General features: G+C 40.0%; 2 protein-coding genes across 2 annotated transcripts in view; one reads left to right on the top strand and one right to left on the bottom strand.

The window, feature by feature from the left end:
• The window catches only part of TXK (TXK tyrosine kinase), a 93706-nt gene extending 78349 nt beyond the window's left edge, over nucleotides 1-15357 (top strand). The window contains exon 15 of the mRNA XM_089911895.1: nucleotides 15254-15357. Coding sequence (XP_089768021.1) covers nucleotides 15254-15259 — 6 coding nt within the window. The 3' untranslated portion in view covers nucleotides 15260-15357. The remainder of the gene's footprint in view (nucleotides 1-15253) is intronic.
• NIPAL1 (NIPA like domain containing 1) overlaps nucleotides 1-19497 on the bottom strand; it is a 25560-nt gene extending 6063 nt beyond the window's left edge. Inside the window, exons 1-5 of the mRNA XM_022564840.3 lie at nucleotides 19342-19497; nucleotides 10692-10958; nucleotides 6113-6169; nucleotides 1926-2016; nucleotides 187-347 (exon numbers count right to left, since the gene is read on the bottom strand). Of these exons, the coding sequence (XP_022420548.1) occupies nucleotides 187-347; nucleotides 1926-2016; nucleotides 6113-6169; nucleotides 10692-10958; nucleotides 19342-19387 (622 nt within the window). The 5' untranslated portion in view covers nucleotides 19388-19497. The remainder of the gene's footprint in view (nucleotides 1-186; nucleotides 348-1925; nucleotides 2017-6112; nucleotides 6170-10691; nucleotides 10959-19341) is intronic.

The raw sequence follows: 19497 nt of genomic DNA, 5'->3' as shown, positions 1-19497 counted from the left end.
TTTGTGGAGGGGAAGCATGGGTGCCACATTTTCAGAAGACTTGTATCACTCGGTCAAACTGTACTGTATCTCAACCCACAACTAGGCTTCTAGGAAGCCTCTTACAATATTATTACGAATTCATTTGATGAGAAGAGAAAGTGGAGCAGAATTTGAGTAAGTGTTTCTTTTGGTTGAATCACAGACCTGGGTCTCTCAATTTCATTTCCATTTCATGCAGAGAAGCAACTTCCTCTTCTTGTGGGGCATGGATAACCATCACAGTTGACCCCAATATACTTAATATGCAGCCTATTTTCCCATGAATGTTCAAGTGCTCATTTAAAAAATAGGAAGACAACAGTGCACTGTTGGAAGAAGAAAAAAAAAAATCACTCTTGTTCAGTTACCTTTGGATTCCATGGCAGCTCAGACGTCGCACTGCGGTGCGCACCAGTCTGTATCCCAGTCAACTGATTGGAATATGCTATGTGACACTGAAAACCCTGGTTGGCTGGCTTCCTTCCTTCCTTCCTTCCCTCCCTCCCTCCCTCCCTCCCTTCCTTCCTTTCTGTGTGTGAAGTTCGTTATATATTACTAAATTTGTATCTAGAAAAATACAAGTAATTAATCAAGCCTGCTTAATTGCTTTTATAGTTAAAAAGTTATAACAGGCATTCTATACACCTGTAATCTTCCCATGACCTTCTAAGAGGTCCCACTTAATTCATTTTGAATTTCCCCATTTTCTCCTATAAAGCCAAACAAAATGGAAGAACTTTTACATCTTACTGGCATGACACATTTAGAACATGTGTGCTCATGAAAGCTTCAAAGAACGATACATACCTAAAGAAGAATTACTCTGCTCAGGGCCAATAGTTACCTGGTACACACAAGTACAACCATATGGGTTGTCAAAATATTAAAATATTTCCTTACCGGCTGCTGTTGCTCTGATACTTTCACCTATTCACTGCTCCCACTACCTTGTTGCCATGGCCTCAGGAAGTTCTAGGTTGGCACCACCATGGACACAGATGCCATCCTGCGGCTCAACCAGTAGGTCCACTGTGGCCCCTTCTCCTGATGCCCTGGCACTCCCACCGGGGCATTATCAGTATCCATTTGCACCCAAGACTATGGTCAATTACCAAGTGCTTTCTGAGAGTCACCCTCATGTGGCCACTGATGAGGACGGCAGCCTCAGCAAAAAGTGCTACTACCGATATCTACCATTCACTAGTAGCCAGTGTTCTAGTGCTTTCTGTATGGACTCACTTACTTCTCACAACAATCCTACAAAGACGGTGAAAAGAAGTGGGTAGCCTTAGTCATAAGCTTTCTTCTAGGGGTTGGTAATGAATGGAGATAAAAGGAAAAGAAAAAGACAACAAACAAAACAGTTGCTTAGTTACAAAATAAAAGAGCTCATGGAACACATTCATTTGGAATCATAATAAAGACCAACTCAGAAATATTAGATCCACTTTTTATTGACAGGAAAATGATTCCTGTTTCCAGTACTAAAAGAAACGAAGATATCTCCAAACAGAAGTATCCAGCAGACAATGCAAGAGTTTTAGTGAAAGTTGAAATTTAACCCGAACACCATGCTTTGTAAAGTCCTCTGACAACTACGGTCATTAGCCACTATGACAACAGAAAGCATTAAAAGGGCTGCGGTAATTTGTTCAGGTGAGAGGGGAAAAAAATCTGCTTGGCTCCACTGAATGGTCACAAAGAAAACGCACAATTACTCTGGGTTTTGCGGGAAGACCATCTATTTCCTATTTCTCCTGCTATTTATTGTATAGTCTTCTCAAATTAGTTTTGTGATTTTCAAAATTCTGTTTTGAGGTATGCTTCGTAATCTGTTTCTTGTGGGTTAAGTTTATCATGGTATTAAAACCCCTCAGAAGCCGAGTTCCTTATTGCTTACGTACCTTATGAGAACACTCAGAGCGCCCAGTGGCGTGACCAAGGTGGCAGGTGCAAAAGCATAAGCGGCAAAATTCGCAGCCTCGCCTGCTCCCACTGGAAAGCAAGCAGCAGTATTAATATAAAAGACAGGCTTATTGATCCTATGAGAAAAACAACTGACACATGCAAAGCAGTCGTCTTTTATCCCACAGACACTCATATATCTAATGAAAAGGAATAATTTAACTTCTTTTAGGGAAGGTGGGGAAGGTTTGGTATTAAAAGGATAAACTGTAACTACCTGGTGATACAAACTCAATGAATGCAAAAAATGGCGACAGAGGAATATCTATTTTAAATGACCTTCAATAAAGTTTTTAGTTACTTTAGAACCAGAAACATATTTGGTCACCCTGGTGAAATCTAGAAGAGGTAGCTTTGGAGTAAGTAAGAATGATTGTTTGCTCAAGAATACCTACTGCTATGCAAATTAACAATAAAGCAGTTTGTAAAATTAGAACGCTTTCTAGAGATGTACAGTCTAGGCAGGGGATAGGCAGAGATGCCTACCACAGGCCTGTGTAGTCAGGCACCTCTGGATTGCAGGTGATCTACATGTAAGTAAGTAACAGTATCTCAGTAGCTCAAGGATATCCAAGCAGCTCTTTGAAAGTCCTAACAACATGCTCCTGGAATCCTTATCTGAGGAACTCCAGGCTTCCATAAGATAGTGTGATGCAATTAACTTCTAGAGTGAGGGGAAATCTTTCTAAGAGTTGGGCCCTTGAATTGGGGCCAAATTATTCTCATGGGTCACAACTGAATGCTTGCCCACAGAATGTAGTATTTCACGCTGTAAACTGCGCCAAGCAGACACACTGTAGAGAGAGCTCCTGGAACAGATAAAAGACACCAGCACCCATTTTCTTTTTCCCTCTGGCTGCTATCCACTCCACCCCCCAAGCCCGACCCCAGCCCCAGCCAAATCTACAGGAGTAATCAGCTTTAAAATATCATAAAATAAATAGAAACGTACAGAACGGTGGGAGACTGCTCTCTTCAGAGCAACAGTGGTAGTTTTCTCAGAATAGTAAGTAATGAAATGAAATTCATACTTTATGGCAAGATGAGAAAAATGTAAACATAATTTTCGTTTTTGGCCCATCTGGGCCTCCTCCCTCCCCGTTAGTGTGTGTTGTGCGTCTGCATTAACCAGACCTCCTTAGGAGATGACCTTCCTTCTTAATCTCGTAAGGGCCCACTACTCTCTTTGTAAGTGCAGCTCTGGATTGTGTAAACTGTCCATTAGATGGCATTTAATGCCCCCTGTCTCAAGAACTTATAACTGTGCTTTGATCTCTAACAGGCCGAGCAGTTCTGTTTCTGAGAGGCTGTTCCCGGGTTATAATCCTCAGTTCGGTGTGAATAAAACTTGCCATTTTTTTCTTAGATCGACTGGTTAATTTTTTTCATCGATGTGTTTTCTTGAATACTTCATTATTTATATTTTTATCATTACAGACGGCTTTCCAGGAAAATACTGATTTCATAATTGAAGTACTGTATGTTTGTCACTAGATAAAATCTCTGATGTTGAAGACTTGTGCTTTTCTCTCTTCAATACTGGCAGAAACTTTGTGCATGGTGAGACTAAAATTACAAACATAGCCACATAATATTCTCCTTCTACTTTCATTCTATTGTGTGGGTAGAGGGTGGAGAGATACGACAGACAGAGAGAGAGAGAAAAGGAGAAAGAATCATCCAAATATTTATTTGGAATCTTCCCAGCACAGTCCCTGACAACATTTACTCAAATGAAGTAAGAAAACAGATGTGAAAACACCTTAAAAGCTGAAAAAGCTATACAAATTTAAATTATTTTTATTTACCATCCTGTAAGCAGATAGGGTATGGGATCCCGGGAGAAAAGAACCAGATACAGCTTTTTGACATAAGAGAAGCCATTTTAGGACTAAGCCTTTTTTTGATCTAAGCCTGGCCACAATGCTTGCCCTCAAACAGGTCTCACTAATTAATGATCTTAAGGGAACAAAAGAACAAACTGTTATCAGGCAAGGGAAGTAACAACAGCAAAGATGATAAATCAGTTGTAAAGACTCGCAGTTCTGTTTCAATGGTAAAGATTAGCCTGAAGTACTTCCTTGAGCTATTTTGCAGAATTTAAGTCCCCTCAACCACCAGATCAACTTGAACCCAAGGGACGATGATGCTGACCTTTTCTTTTTCTTTTTTTCTTAATTGAACCATGGTGCTTCCCCAGCATATATAACACTTATTTTTAGAAGTTTTTTTTAAGGTATTATAATTATTATTAAATTAAAAAAAATTTTTTTTGGCTGTGTGGGGTCTTCGTTGCCGTGTGCAGGCTTTCTCTAATTGCGGCAAGCAGGTGCTACTCTTCATTGCAGTGCATGGGCTTCTTGGTGGCTTCTCTTGTTGCGGAACATGGGCTCTGGGTGCGCAGGCTTCAGTAGTTGCAGCACGTGGGCTCAGTAGTTGTGGCACACGGGCCCTAGAGCACACGGGCTTCAGTATATGCAGCGTGTGGGCTCAGTAGTTGTGGTGTGTGGGCTCTAGGGCACGTGGGCTTCAGTAGTTGTGGTTTGCGGGCTCTAGAGTGCAGGTTCAGCAGTTGTGGCGCACGAGCTTAGTTGCTCCGCGGCATGTGGGATCTTCCTGGACCAGGGCTTGAACCCACGTCCCCTGCATTGGCCAGCGGATTCTTAACCACTGCGCCACCAGGGAAGTCCCGATGTTGACCTTTTCTGACCCTCGTGACTTCCATCAGTTAATGCTTGGATTTTGTCAACCTCTGCCCCAATTCTATGCTGAATTCTCCTCTGCTCAAGCCCCTTCATGAATATGCATGTACTTTTAGCTTAAAACTTTCCTAATTTTGCTGTTTGGGAAGACACTGCTTTGGGAAAGATCCCCAGTGTTCCCCTTGCTTGCTGCAAGTAATAAATCCTTCCTTCTCCCAATCTCTGACTTGGTTGTGTCTTTTGACACCCATCAAGAGATGAACCCAGTTTTCAGGTAACACGCCTTTTAGATACCACCATTTATTAAAGAAAAGTTATCCAATTCTTTCTTGTAACAGGATCTCAAAAATACTGAAATGTCTTACTTAGTACAAGAAAATCAATGGAAGTTTTAAGGCTTTTGGCTGCAGAGATGGCTGGAAGTAGTGTGAAACTACAATTTATGAGGTCCTTTCCCTGGAAGTTTTAGGCTTGGGATTTGAGAAAGTTCAGAGGAGTTAGGAGGGAGATATAAATCTGCAAAAGTGCCTGAGGGCGATACACTGCCTTCTTACTGGACATCACATTAGCGTTTAGAAAGTGCTTTCACCTCATACAGAGTCTCATTTAATCCTCAGGGCAAGTCTAGGAGGAAGGAGAGTGCTGGCAACCTTCATCTTCTCTCCATTTGTTCAGAGCTAAGCAGTCCAAGGGGACTTTCATTTATCCATATTTTGGTCCTGGCCAGGAAAGTATACCTACTCTATGCAGCGAGAACAGTTGCATATTGAATTAGGAGCTGGGAAAATGTGGGAGGGAAGCATTTTCCTCAATTGTTATGGGGAATAAAATACAAGAGAAGGAGAAGTTTGTGATAAAATATAAGATTCCAGACAATAACTTTTTTTCTTGCATTCCAAAACAGTATTGAGAATGTGCAGGTGGGGGGAAGAAAGAGTAAAACTTGGGGCTTCCCTGGTGGCGCAGTGGTTGAGAATCCACCTGCTGATGCAGGGCACACGGGTTCGAGCCCTGGTCTGGGAGGATCCCACATGCCGCGGAGCAACTGGCCCCGTGAGCCACAACTACTGAGCCTGCGCGTCTGGAGACTGTGCTTCGCAGCAAGAGAGACCGTGACAGTGAGAGGCTTGCTCACCGCAATGAAGAGTGGCCCCCGCTTGCCACAACTAGAGAAAGCCCTCGCACAGAAACAAAGACCCAACACAGCCCAAAATAAATAAATAAATAAATTTATATTTAAAAAAAAGAAAGAGTAAAACTTAATTCTAAATACATGTGATTTATTTTATATGTAAGACATTATGCCCACACAAAAATTTCTAGACTTAAATGCCATCCTTACCACTTAGATAAATTAATCAATTTGAACTGCATGTACTTTACCATTTTACAAGCAAACACTATTCTCGGCATTAAGGACTTACTTGAGAGTAATCCTGCCCACCAGAGCCATTCCTTGAGGTAAGAATATCCACCTTGTCCTAGGAAAATGATACAAATAGAAATTAAGTTCTAAAGTGGAGGAAGAGGGTTTGAGGAATTAACTTCTACAAAAGGTACCGGAGTATGGTTGGAAAACACAAGGCTTAAGGCCTGGTCAGTATATCTCATCTTTAGCTTATTTACTTGGTCATTTCCAGTAAATCTTCCATTTAGAAATCTTCTAAAGCTTTCTTTATATTGCCTTTGATTTCTACACAAAGTCAGTTTTTTCACTTGCAGGAAAATTTTATTTAGTCATCAGGTTTACTACTGTCTACTGAAAAGAAATGCACAACCTGAAAGTTGAGAATTATGCTTTATTCGGTGGACTTGCTGAGGACTTGAGCCCAGGAGGCAGCCTCTCAGACAGCTCTGAGCAACTGCCCTGAATGAGTAAGGGAGGAGCCAGGATATATAGGAGTTTTTGCAAAAACAACAAACAAACAAAACAGGTAGTTGGAACATCAAAAGATTATCATTAATTCAAGAAAATGAATTTAGCACTTTTCTATGTATGGGAAGGTACAAGAGTCTGGGCTCATTGAAATCATTCCTTTGATATGCACTTTAACTATCTAGGGCCAGTATCCTGTTTTCTCCATCCTCAACGCCCTCAGGATGCACTGTCTGCTGGTGGCTGCAGTGGCTAATGGCTTGATGTTGGCAACACCATTTGTTTACTGATATGGCAGGTTATATTTTTTGTCCACACTATATTTATGCCATTCAGATATGGACATAGCGTATTATAAGCCCTAAATACTTTGTTTCAGCCACAGTTAAAAAATTAAAGACAGAAAACCATAAATCATAAATTAGGTTGGTACCTAAGGAGGACCTTAAAGGGATGAAGATGGTTGACATAAGAGCCTTTGAGATTTTGGATAGTCAATGAGAGAATAGCCAGCATTGGCCAGCTGGATTCTATTTATTCTCTACCTTGGCACCATGAAATTGAATTTGTCTAGTCTACTGAAAAGGACAAAAACCTTTCCTAAGATATTCAGAGAGTTATCTTCCCACTCTGTAATTTGTGAGCTTAAGTCATTGTTATGATTGTTTTAGAAATTGCAATTTTCTCACCAATTTTAATATACTTAACGCTGTGAACTTGAGCTATCTGATTTTGTTATAGTTAAGCTAAAAAGGATATGTTAGCTGTGAGGATTATGTTGCAAAGCACTTAACCATGTTTATTTATAACCTTCTCCTTACAACATTTGCAAATAACCAAATTGGAAAATTAAAATATGATTTCATATGCTGTTTTTAAAAAACTTAATATCACAAATACTTTCTCAGCCCTTAATGATTGAATAGTCTAAAATCTGGTCTATTATATATTATTATTAATTTAACCTGTATGAGACCATATATATATATATATATATATATATATATATATATACGTATGTATATATAATATATATGTGTTTGTTTTCTGTGTCTGTGAGTCTGTTTCTCTTTTGTATATATATTGATTTGTATTATTTTATAGATTCCACATCTAAGTGATTTCATATATTTGTCTTTGTCTGACTTACTTCACTTAGTATAATATTCTCTAGGTTCATCCATGTTGCTGTAAATGGCAAGATTTCATTTATTTTTATGGCTGAGTAATATTCCATTGTATGTATATACCCCATCTTTTTAATCCAGTCATCTGTTGATGGGCACCTGGGTTGTTTCTATGTCTTGGCTATTGTCAGTAGTGCTGCTTTGAACATGGGGGTGCATGTATCTTTTCAAATTAGAGTTTTCGTCTTTTTTGAAAATATGCCCAGGAGTGGGATTGCTGGATCATATAGTAGCTCTATTTTTATTTAAGGAAACTCTATACTGTTTTCCACAGTGGCTGTACCAATTTACATTCCCACCAGCAGTGGAGGAGGGTTCCCTTTTCTCCACACCCTCTCCAGCATTTCTTATTTGTAGACTTTTTTGATGATAGCCATTCTGACCAGTGTGAGATGATACCTCATTGTAGTTTTGCTTTGCATTTCTCTAATAATTAGCAATGCTGAGCATCTTTTCATGTGCCTATTGGCCATCTGTATGTCTCCTTTTAAGAAATGTCTATTTAGATCTTCTGTCCATTTTTTGATCGGGTTGTTTTTTTGATATTGAGTTGTACTAGCTATTTGTATATTTTGGATATTAACCCCTCATTGGTTACATCATTTGCAAATATTTTCTCCCATTACATAGGTTGTCTTTTTAGTTTTTTGGTGGTTTCCTTTGCTGTGCAAAAGCTTTCAGTTTGATTAGGTCCTGTTTGTTTATTTTTGCTTTTATTTCTTTTGCTTTGGGAGACTGATCTAAAAATATTGCCACGATTTATGTCCAAGCATGTTTTGTCTATGTTCTCTTCTAGGAGTTTTATGGTATCCCATCTTATATTTAACTCTTTCAACCATTTTGAGTTTATTTTTGTATATGGTGTGAGGAAATATTCTAATTTCATTGATTTACGTGTAGCTGTCCAGCTTTCCCAACGCCACTTGTTGAAGACACTGTCTTTTCTCCACTGTATATTTTTGCTTCCTCTGTTGTAGATTAATTGACCGTAGGTGTGTGGGTTTACTTCTGGACTCTCTATTCTGTTCCACTGATCTATATGTCTGTTTTTGTGCCAATACAACACTGTTTTGATTATAGTACTGTAGCTTCGTTCGCTTCTTAAGACAAATTCCTAGAGGTAGAATTATTAGATTTTAAGATATTAACATTTTTAAGCTTTCCCAAATTGCTCTCAGGAAAGTTTGTACCCATTTATATTGCTTCCACCAATGTTTGAGAGGGCTATCTATTTCCCAAATTCCCTTACCAACATAGGGCATTATTTTTTAAAGAAAAACCAAATATTGTTAAAATAGTAGGTAAAACCCAGGAGTTCAATGTTATATAGTTGGTATATCTTTGGGTACTAGTGAAGTAACATTTACTTAGGTATGTTTATTGGCCACTTACAATTCTTATTCTGTGAGTTCCTTGTTTATGTGTTTTGCCTTTTTTCTCTTAGGTACCTATCTTTTTCTTATCAACTATAGTCACTCTTTGTATATTGTGACTTAACTACCCTTTGTCATATAGTTTGAAAATTTTCTCCACATGTCATTTCCTTTTTAGTTTCAGTTAAAGGTGTTTTCATGTAGGATTTTTTTTGGGGGGGGTCAATCCAGATAATCTCTTCCTTTATATAGAATTGTTTCTTCCTTTATCTTTACGCTTAGGAAGACTTTCTTTTAGGTTTTTTTTAAAAAAAATATTTCATTTTAAATTTAACTCTAAACTATGAGGAATCTATTTTACCAAATGGTATAAAGTAAAGCTCTCACATTTTTCTCCTCTAGTTTTTGCCAGTTGTCTCAGTACTTTTGATTGAATAATTAATCCTTTCTCCAGTGGATTGAAATGCCACTTTTAAAAATTGTATATTAAATTGCTGTATGTACTTATATAAGTTTTCAATTATCTTTTATTATTTTGTCTATCTTTGTTAATGCCAAACTGTTTTATCTATGTCCCCTCAATAGTACTCTTTTATAAACTTGTTTGCACAATTCATAGCCATTTATTTTCCCCTATGAATCTTAGAAAGATATTTAACTCTTTTAGGACATTATTCTTGATAAGAATGAATAGGAAACTCATGATTAATGAAGGATAGCCAAGCAGAGCTACACAGCTTCTGAAATGTCACTACAAATAGTAACCTAACTCTACTGTAATCCATTTACTGATTTGACAATACTTATTGGGTGCCAACCCCTATGCTAGGGTATGTTCCTGCTCTTGTGAATCTACTGTCAATAAACAAGTAAGCCTGTTGACAACAAGTAAATAGACAATTAATGTACAATGACAAGTTATTCCAAGTACAATGAAGGAAACCCTTAGTGCAGCGATAGAGAACAGCAGGGGTAGAGGTGAGTGAAACCTCCCCAGAGAGGATGGTCGAGGAAGGCCTTTCTGCAGGGGTGATAGTTTAGCTGAAGTCTGAAGGATGAGTCAGCTAAATGACAGTCAGGCAGAAGAGAGCTGCAGACAAAGGAAAAGACCTCGAGGTGGGAGAGAACTCGGTACATTCCAGGAGCCAGAGAAAAGCACACGATAGTGAAGGAGGCTGAAGATGAAGCTGGAGAGGTAGCACAGGCCATTTTAGGCAGCAGGTGAGGTCAGAGACTGTGCAAGGATGTTTGGATTTTACTCTGAGCGCAAAGAAGAGCCACTGACGTGTTTTAATCAGGGGACTCGCCTGATAGGACTAAATCCTGGAATCTCAGCCTAAGGCTATGAAAGAAGAGCTCATCCCACACCCCAAACCTCTTGCATTTTAGTCTCACCCTAAAGGAGGCACAACTGGCTCAACCCTGGAAACTGCTGAGAACAGTTCTAAGACAGGAATAGGGGTGAAGACAGAGACAGTGAAACCTTATTCCTGTAGCACCGTGGTCTTCCAGTAGGATGATTTCTGCAGTTAGAAACTTGAATTCGTTAGTTGCATCCATTTCTTACCAGCTCTAGTAACGCCCCTGTTGGCCAGTTGTAAGAGGCCCTTTTTTTTCAAGATGAAACTGGAGCCAATAAAAATACTGGAACTTATTGCCAGTACCAGGCCTACATAAAGACCGTATTTGTTCTCTGCATTTGCAGAAATGCTGCAGTTGGTTATGCTGGAATTCAGGTCCCTGTAGAGGACAGGAGAAGCCAGCAGCTGTGACACACGTGTGATCTCACACCAAGCCTGGGAGGCATTCGGACAGATCAGAGACAGCACGTAGCCTGGAAAAGGGAAAGAGGGAAATGTCAACCGACAAAAGGGAGACACACTAATCTTTATTTTCTTTCTCCAAGAAAGAGAAACTTGAGTGGGCGGTACTGACACACTGTTTTTTTACTGCCCGATGGGCGGTCTCCAGCACGTGGTCCACGGGCTCACAGGTTCAGGTGGGCTCACACAGGTTCTTCAGAATGTCTGCAAAGTTGTTGAGCTGTTATCATGCAAACATGCGAGACGTCACGTGAAAGTCTGGATTCCTCTCATAAAATGGAAGATCTAGCAGTACTCGGTTCTCTGCTCCAGCCAGCAGCAGCCTGCTGGAGCAGCCTGGAGCTGTTCAGACCCGGCTTGGGCTCAGCGGTTCATCACAGCCCTACAATGTCCACTTCTCTTCTTCACGCCATCAGTGTGTCTCTGGGAAAGCAGCAGCATATGTGGCGACTGAAGGTGGAAAAGGGCAGAGCAACCCTGTGGGTCTAGAAATCACCACGTTACAGGAAACTGAGCTATCCCACTTGGTGGGGTACGAATTGTTCATTTCAGAAAACATGTTTAAAAGCGGGTTTAGTTTTCTGGACCACTTTCCTAAAAAGAATAATTTTGCAGGTCTACTAACTCACTTCCTCCTTAAAAAAAAAAAGAATCTAATAGACAAATGAATTAAATATCAGGAGGTTTTTTTTTTTTTCTGAATAGGATTCAAATGAGCATGTAAATCCACTGAACCAGACCCATTATTAAGTGCCTTTCTTTTTTTTTTGAGGCTAAATACTAAAACACAGAATAAAAACATTTTACACTAAGAAACTTTTTATAATCTATTCTCCACTCAAAAAGCTGCAAACAAGGTGACACCGTGACTAGGTTTTCTGACCATCTTCTCAACTTTTTTTTTCCATTTAAAAGGCATATTTCCCTAGCATGACTTACCTTAAACAAAAATGGGCAAAGAAAAATTAATCAACTACAATTTTAGAATTAAGTGAAAAAAGAAAATCAGTTTTACATCTCAAAAATCTTAAGAGGGCACATGAACAACTAAATGATGTCTTAGAAACAAAACTTTAAAAACAGGATCTATGCCTCCTGGGCAAAGCATTATGAAGTTATGTGAATTTTACCACATATACAGTTGAGAAACAACCGTAAAGTTCAGGTCTAGCAAAAGGTAAAATAATTGAAGTCAATCTTTTCGTGATTACTATTTCATTTATCTCTGTAATTTGAAAATGAACCAACTTTGATCCTGTGATACAGGATAAATTCTGGGACAAAACTTCTAAATATTCCGAAGAGAATTATATTACTTCAGGGATATTCTATGGTAACTGAGGAATTGTTCAGGCTGGTTGTTTTAGTAACAATTGCTGCAAATTTTCACATAAGCTACCATCTAGCAATTTGTCCCAGGCACTGTTCATCTCATCCAACCCCTAAGAGTGCAGAGTAATATTTGGTAGTAAGAATTTTGATTACGTGAATTCTTGGGAAAACATCTGACTTGACTGTCCAGTAAATTCCATGGCTGCATTAGTGTCACTTACTATGTAGTTAACATAACCATTCCAAAACTTTATCTCTGGAAACAGTGTGGGTGGACCTCATTCCAATCAAACAATATTCTTTCTGAGCTGTTGACACAGCAAAATGTTTCCAACATTTTAGGGGGTGTGGAGGCAGAAGGTGATAAGGGGGTGCAAATAAGTTTTGTTGCCTTTTATAAGTTCTCATTGTAAGCGGACATTAATGTTGCAAGGTATTTTTTCTAACTTAAAAAGTTTAAAAATTTTTAAAACAAAAAATAATTTTTTTAACTTAAAAATTAAAAAAATTTTTTTTTTTTGGCTGTGTTGGGTCTTTGTTGCTGCACACAGGCTTTCTCTAGTTGCGGCAAGCGGGGGCTACTCTCAATTGCAGTGCGCGGGCTTCTCATCGCGGTGGCTTCTCTTGTTGCGGAGCACGGACTGTAGGCGCACGGACTTCAGTATTTGTGGTGCTCAGGCTCAGTAGTTGTGGCTCGCAGGCTCTAGAGCTCAGGCCCAGTAGTTGTGGTGCACGGGCTTAGTTGCTCCGCGGCATGTGGGATCTTCCTGGAACAGGGATCGAACCTGTGTCCCCTGCATTGGCAGGCGGATTCTTAACCACTGAACCACCAGGGAAGTCCCAATGCTGCAAGTTTTATGGCAGGAAAAAGTAATAAAAATCTTGTCTAGTTACTGACCTTAGAACTTAAATTGTTTTATGTTTGGGGAGCATATTAAGGAGGGAGCCCACAGCAGGTATGACTGAAGGAGGGAGTGACTGGCGGGTTGGTGGGTGTGGAGTGGTGCTGGGCAGGAGGGGAGAGATGGATGAAGCAGAACGTGTGGGCAGGGACTTTGGAAGGTTTCAGAGGAATTAGAGATATCTCAAAATCAGAGGTGGCTTCTTATGTTTCTAGTAAGCAAAGTAATTCTCCAGAGTTTAATCCAAACCTTCTTCAACACAGAAAATTTACTACATTACTCATTTTTCATTTTATCTTATTTTATTATTATTATTGTTTTTGGCCACATTGCCCGGGCTTGTGGGATCTTAGTTCCCTGACCAGGGATTGAACCCGAGCCCTCGTCACTGAAAGCTCGGAGTCCTAAGCACTAGACCACCAGGGAATTCCCCTTTATTTTTCATTTTAATAGACACTGTCAATAACCCTCTCAAGTGTCTGTACCAATTTACACTCCTGTCAGCAAACAGCATGATGTTGTAACTTCTTTGATGTTATTATATATTGTTCTAAATATTGGATAATTAAGATTTAGGAAATATATGTCAGTTATAAAGAAAAAAATAATTCAATACACACCAATGTATCAACCACCCATTTTAAGAAATAACAACTTGGGAATTCCTTTGCGGTCCAGTGGTTAGGGCTCAGCGCTTTCACGGATGGTGGAACTAAGATTCCGCAAGCCGTGTGGTTTCAACTGTCCTGATTTTCTGTCTAATATTCCTTTTCTTTAAAAAAATGATTTCCCCTATAAGATTATATCTTTAAATAATAAAGTGTTTCATTTGCCTCTTTTTGCACCTTCTAAAAATGTAATCATATAGTATGTATTCTTTGGTGACTTGCTTGTTTTTGAGATTTATCAATCTTGATGTTCTGGCTGTAAGGTTTGGTTTTTCCCCCACAGTTCTATAGAATTCCACTGCATGACTATCTCACCATTAATTTTTCTATTTTATAGTTGGTGGACATTGGATAATTTACAGTGTTTTTGCTTTTACAAACGGTGCTGCTAATGTTCTCAATTATGTTAAACCAAATGAAACTGATGATATTTGACAATTTTTGACCCTACATAAATAGCAGTTTCATATGATTCAACTTAATATGTATCTTCTATGTACGGGTGTGAATGTTTCCTTACAGACACACACAACTTAAAAATTTTAAAACTAAGTTAAATTTTCTATAGGATTATATGCCTTTTCCCACCTTTAGCTCCATTACAAATTATCTATAATTTTGGGCAAGTTGAGTCATCACTCTTGGTTTCAGTTTCTTCATCTCTAAAATGAAGGAGTTGGACTTGATGATTCTAAAGACCCCTTCCTTAATTTTGTGGTTTCATCACAAGCTAGCTTGGTTCCCAGAGTAATTTACTTATAATCCTGGTAGCTCATAAATATTGCTGATGGACCAGCTCTAAATTCATAGGCACTTGTAGCTGGAAGACATTTTAAAGAAACTGATGCCAAGATATTAAGTGACTTGCCAAAGTCATGTAACTGCCCAAACAGGGCCAGGTAATGCAATTCCCAGGCTACGATTCTTTCTATTTCAGAAAAGTAAAAACATAAAGTACAAGTAAAGTCAGTTAAAATTTATTATTGTTTATACAAAGATGAAATGCTTTAATTTTTTCAAGTCCTATTTGTCTACAGAGAATAATAATATATATAGTCCAATTATTACATGAAATAGGGTATCGGTATCTTGGTTTCTGAGAAATCAGTGACTATATAAAACTACATTTTTAATCACTGCAAGATATTTCCAATTTGAGAAAATCATTGTCTCACCATCCATTCTACCAGTTAGTTTGGATTATTATTCAGCAATTAGTCACTTCCTTACCCCTCCCGACGAGGGCAGAGTATTCTTCCCTTGATGTCAGCTGGGAGTGAATTGGTGGCCAATGGGACATCAGCAGAGGTGATATAAGGAGAGCGTTCAAATGTACTTACATGGTTGGGTCTACCACCTTGTATTATGGTTGGCTTTACTCTCTTGCACCTCTGTACTTTTCAGGAATAGAGCTTCCCTGAGCAGCTGCTGCCCCTTCAGCTTGATCCCAGAATGAAAACATATGGAGCAGACCTAAGCTCATCCCACATTAAGGAGCCAAACCCAGGTGGGTATGTAGGCTGATGCAGAGACACCCAGGTGTACCCAGTCTAGATTAGTCAACCATCAGCTGGCCTACGGACACATAAGCAAGAATATATAATTGTTGCTTTCAGCCTTTGGGTTTTGGGTTGTGTGTTATACAGCAATAGGTGACTGATACACCTGCCTATTTATATTAGCAAAGGAAAGAGTGAATGAAATCTCTCATGTCTCCTACAATTTGTTCTCCAAGTATCAGCCAGTGTGAATCAGATTATATCAATCCCCTGCTTAATTCCCCATGATTTTTCATGGCAGTTATAACATAGTCTAGATTCCTAATCCTGGACTTAAAAAAAAAGCTTTACATGCTGTAAAGCTTGCTCACCTCTGACATTACATTGCATTACTCTTTCTCTCTCTCTCATTTTCTGAAAAAACACTGGTTGTCTTTTTCATTCTTTGATTCAATATATATTTATTGAGTATCTATTATCTGTCAGGCATTTTTTAGAAGCTGGGGTTACAAAAGTGAGTAAAATAAAATTCCTGCTCTATTACATTCATTCTAATGGGGGGGTATAAACAAGTGAACTAATAACTACAGAATATGTTGAGTGCCATGGAAAGCAGTAAAAGCCGCATGAAGGAGTATTTTTTTTTTAAAACAGCATTGAATGGAAAAACCTCTCTGCTAAGCGTAAATGCAAACACCCAGACTTGGGAATTTGCTTGAGGGGGTGGGAGGAACTGCACCAGCCAGGCTGGCTGGTGAGAGAAGGGAGATGGTATGAGATAAGGTCAAAGAGTAGCAGGGGACAAGCTCAGATGAAATGAGCTTTTAGATAAGTAGGTCCAATCTTGTCATTTCTCCTTGCAAAATTCTGTAATGGCTTCCCTTTTCATTCAGAAAAAATCCAAAATCCCCACCACAGTCTACGAGGGCCTACAGAATCCTGGCCTCCAGCGTTCTCTGTAACCTCATTCCCTAATTTTTTCCCCTCTTCCTTTCATAGGCTAAATTCCTTCTCTCCTTAAAGCTTTTAAGTAGCCTTTACTTGTTACATAGTGCTAGTAGTGGCTGGCATGCCTAACTCCTCTTCACTGAGCTCTCACTTTCTTAGAAAGGGCTTCTCTGCCTTTCCAATCTAAAGGAATTTCTCACTTTTCATCATACAATTTAATACTGCCAACCAAACAGACTTCCTCTTACAGCTTAATTATGGCTTTGTAATAACATCGTATATCCATATATCAATTTTATTTATTCACCCAACAAATCAGTTGTTGAACATCTACCATGCAAGGCACCATGCTAAGTATACATTCATGCAACACTTAACAATTCTTATTGAGCACTTCCTGTGTGCCAGGGTCTTGTTCTAAGAACTGGTGAGACAGTGATCAACAAGACAGGTAAACAGGTCTCTGTTCTCATGGAAACTGACAATTTTAGTGAGAAAACGAACAGAAAAACAGGAATAAGGGGAGTAGAATAGGAATGAGAAATAATTTAGAGCAAATTTGGAGCAGATAAGAATGAGAAATAAGTTTGAGTAAATTTGGAAATCAAGCAGATATATTTAGCAGATATATCTACATATGAACTCTGATAGGGCTGGGCAAGAAGCACATTATTTCAAGTAACCCAAATAAATTTGAGCATATACTGTTGATTTTTTAAAAAGTTAAAAATTTGTATCTCTAAACAAGATTGTCCCACTATCAGTGTTTTTGGCGGTCAAATACTCTATGAGGACTGTTGACCATCAGATTTCCTACATAAACTGCTGCAAGTAATAACATATTGCTTTTTGAACAACCTTTAGTGAAGAATTTTTAATACCTTAAAGCACTTGAATTTCAGCACTTAGGAAATCTACAGAAGGCTGAAAAAACAACTTCTGCTTTTAATCGTCTTGTAAAAATCTGGAGAAAATCTTTTTTAGTGTAACATAAAAGAAGCTATAGTTTACATAGAAAATGCAGCTTGTCCTGCTGATAAAAGTTATGTTCATTTGGTGGAATTTTGAGAAATGTTTATAATATGGATTTTTTTTAACGAGTAAAATCTCAGAATTATTAATGTATGCCACTGCATCCAAGAGGCCAGAGAATGGGGATGGACACCTACAGAAAAAAACAAAGGCTCAAATAATTTTGTGCTTGGTTGGATTGCTAATTATGAAAACCAGTTATCTGGGCCTCTAGACCCAGACTGTCTAGGACCGGATTGTCTTGCAAATCCCTCTATTCTAGAACTTAGGCCAATGTCTGGCACATGGGACTCTTGTCATTTGAATAAATGAACAAATGAAAAATGGAGCCTTTACTCCATGTCAGGCTCTGAAGTGTGTGCTTCATGTGTAATCCCATCTGCATCTATTCCTCAAACTCTAAACTGTAGGAATTATTCCCAATTTACAGATGAAGAAAGACAAGGAGGCTCTCATAGCTGAGAAGACTGGTGCCAAAGCCTAATCTCTTCCCACTACTGATAAGAAGGATTCTGATTTCCCACTAGCATCCCACCTAATTAATTACCACAGTTAATTAACCCCAGGTATTAAGCATGGAGCTTGAATATTTCTTGTTGGAACTTAATGCATGAGCAAAGCAGGAAAATCATCCCTAAATTCAAACAAGTGGATGTAATTCACATATCCTCCTTACTTACAGATCCTTGGGTAAACAAGGGTGGACGTGTCAGTAACAGTCTGACTTACTAGTTTAGGAATTCTTTAGACAAAGAATGACTGACTGATTGTCTAGGAAATAATTCTAGATCCGGCTGTCTTAGTAACCACTTCCAAAACCTCAACTTCTGAATAGTTTGTGAATTGTTCAGGTATTTTTCTCTTTCTTTGTGTCCCTTCTTTCTCTTGGTGGCACAGTTTTGACTGGTTCACTGCCTTTTCCCCCCTTAAAACAACAACTCTCCGCATCAAGGAATAAACTGGGAGAGCCAAGAGAAGAGAAAACCCGGGGAAGTTGCCAGCAATTTTGGAAAGATAGTTCTTGCCACGCCTCTCACTGCCCCCTCCCTCTTTACATCCTTACCGGGTAAAATAGAAATCTGCTTTTCTCTGGACTCTGTAAAAATTGAAAACTGTCATTTCATATGATACACACTGTCCGCCCGCGCCCACTCCCCGCCGCCGCAGCCGTGCCCCTACTTTTATCCGGACTCACGCGCGCCTTTGGTATTGAGACTGTAGAAAGCCTGCGAGTGTTGTAAACACCTGGCACAGGGCAAGGGGTGGCGCCCTAAGAGTTTACACGACGCAGGGGGCGGCTGAAACCCCAGACTAGAAAGCAGTGAGAAACCTAAATGAGTGCACCTAGTTCCCGGTCTCTTCCTCTGTCCTGCTCTCGCCTTAAGCAGCCAAGAAGTGACTTCACAGCGAGTCAGACGCGAGGGTACTGGGGTTGGAGGCGTTTTCATCACAAAGGAAGAGGAGAGAGGTGGGCAGCCCAGGTTTGTTCAGAGCCCTCCCCCGGGGGGTGGGGCGGGGGGTGGTCCAGGGCGCCTGACTCTGCACCGTGTTTGACCCTCGCCAAGCCAGCGCTGGACGCAAGACAGGACTCCTGTCCGGTCCGCGGGCACGCCCTCTGCCCACTGGGTGAGGTCGACCACGGACTCTGGAAGTGAGTCCGAGTCAGTGGAAGCGTCTTTTTCAGATGAGACTTGAGAGTCTTCCTACAGCACCCTGATCACTCAGTCACGACACTCAGCTCTCCGTATTTTACATGGATCTCTCTTCCGGACCAGGGTGGGAGCCACGTATGTCTTGTTCGACTCAGGCATCCCCACAGAGTCTGGTATATTGTAGGCACCGATAAATACTTGTTGACCGGCTGACTGGCGGAATGACTGAATGAATAAATGCATGAATGAGCGCGTGAAGAGTCGGCGTATCCCTTTCTGGACTCCACAAGTACCCGGGACCGCCCGCCCGCTCTCATCGCCACCTGAACGCCAGATCCTCCGGCTCTGGGCAGACACTCACCTTCTTGGCAGGGCTCTCCGGGTGGCAGCCTCACCTGTCCCCCCATGGCCCCCGACGAGGCTTCCCGGGCACAGAAGCTCGCTCCTCACCCACCTGTGCTTCTCCTCCGCTTGGATCAGCGTTGGGGCGGAGCTGCGGGGTCTCGGACTGGTGCGC

This window comes from Delphinapterus leucas, chromosome 5, assembly GCF_059928025.1.
Source record: "Delphinapterus leucas isolate spDelLeu-1000000601 "Yukka" chromosome 5, BTC_Dleu_Yukka2, whole genome shotgun sequence".
NCBI lineage: Eukaryota > Metazoa > Chordata > Mammalia > Artiodactyla > Monodontidae > Delphinapterus > Delphinapterus leucas.
The sequence above is the reverse complement of the archived record's forward strand: the minus strand, read 5'-3'. Positions and strand labels throughout refer to the sequence as shown.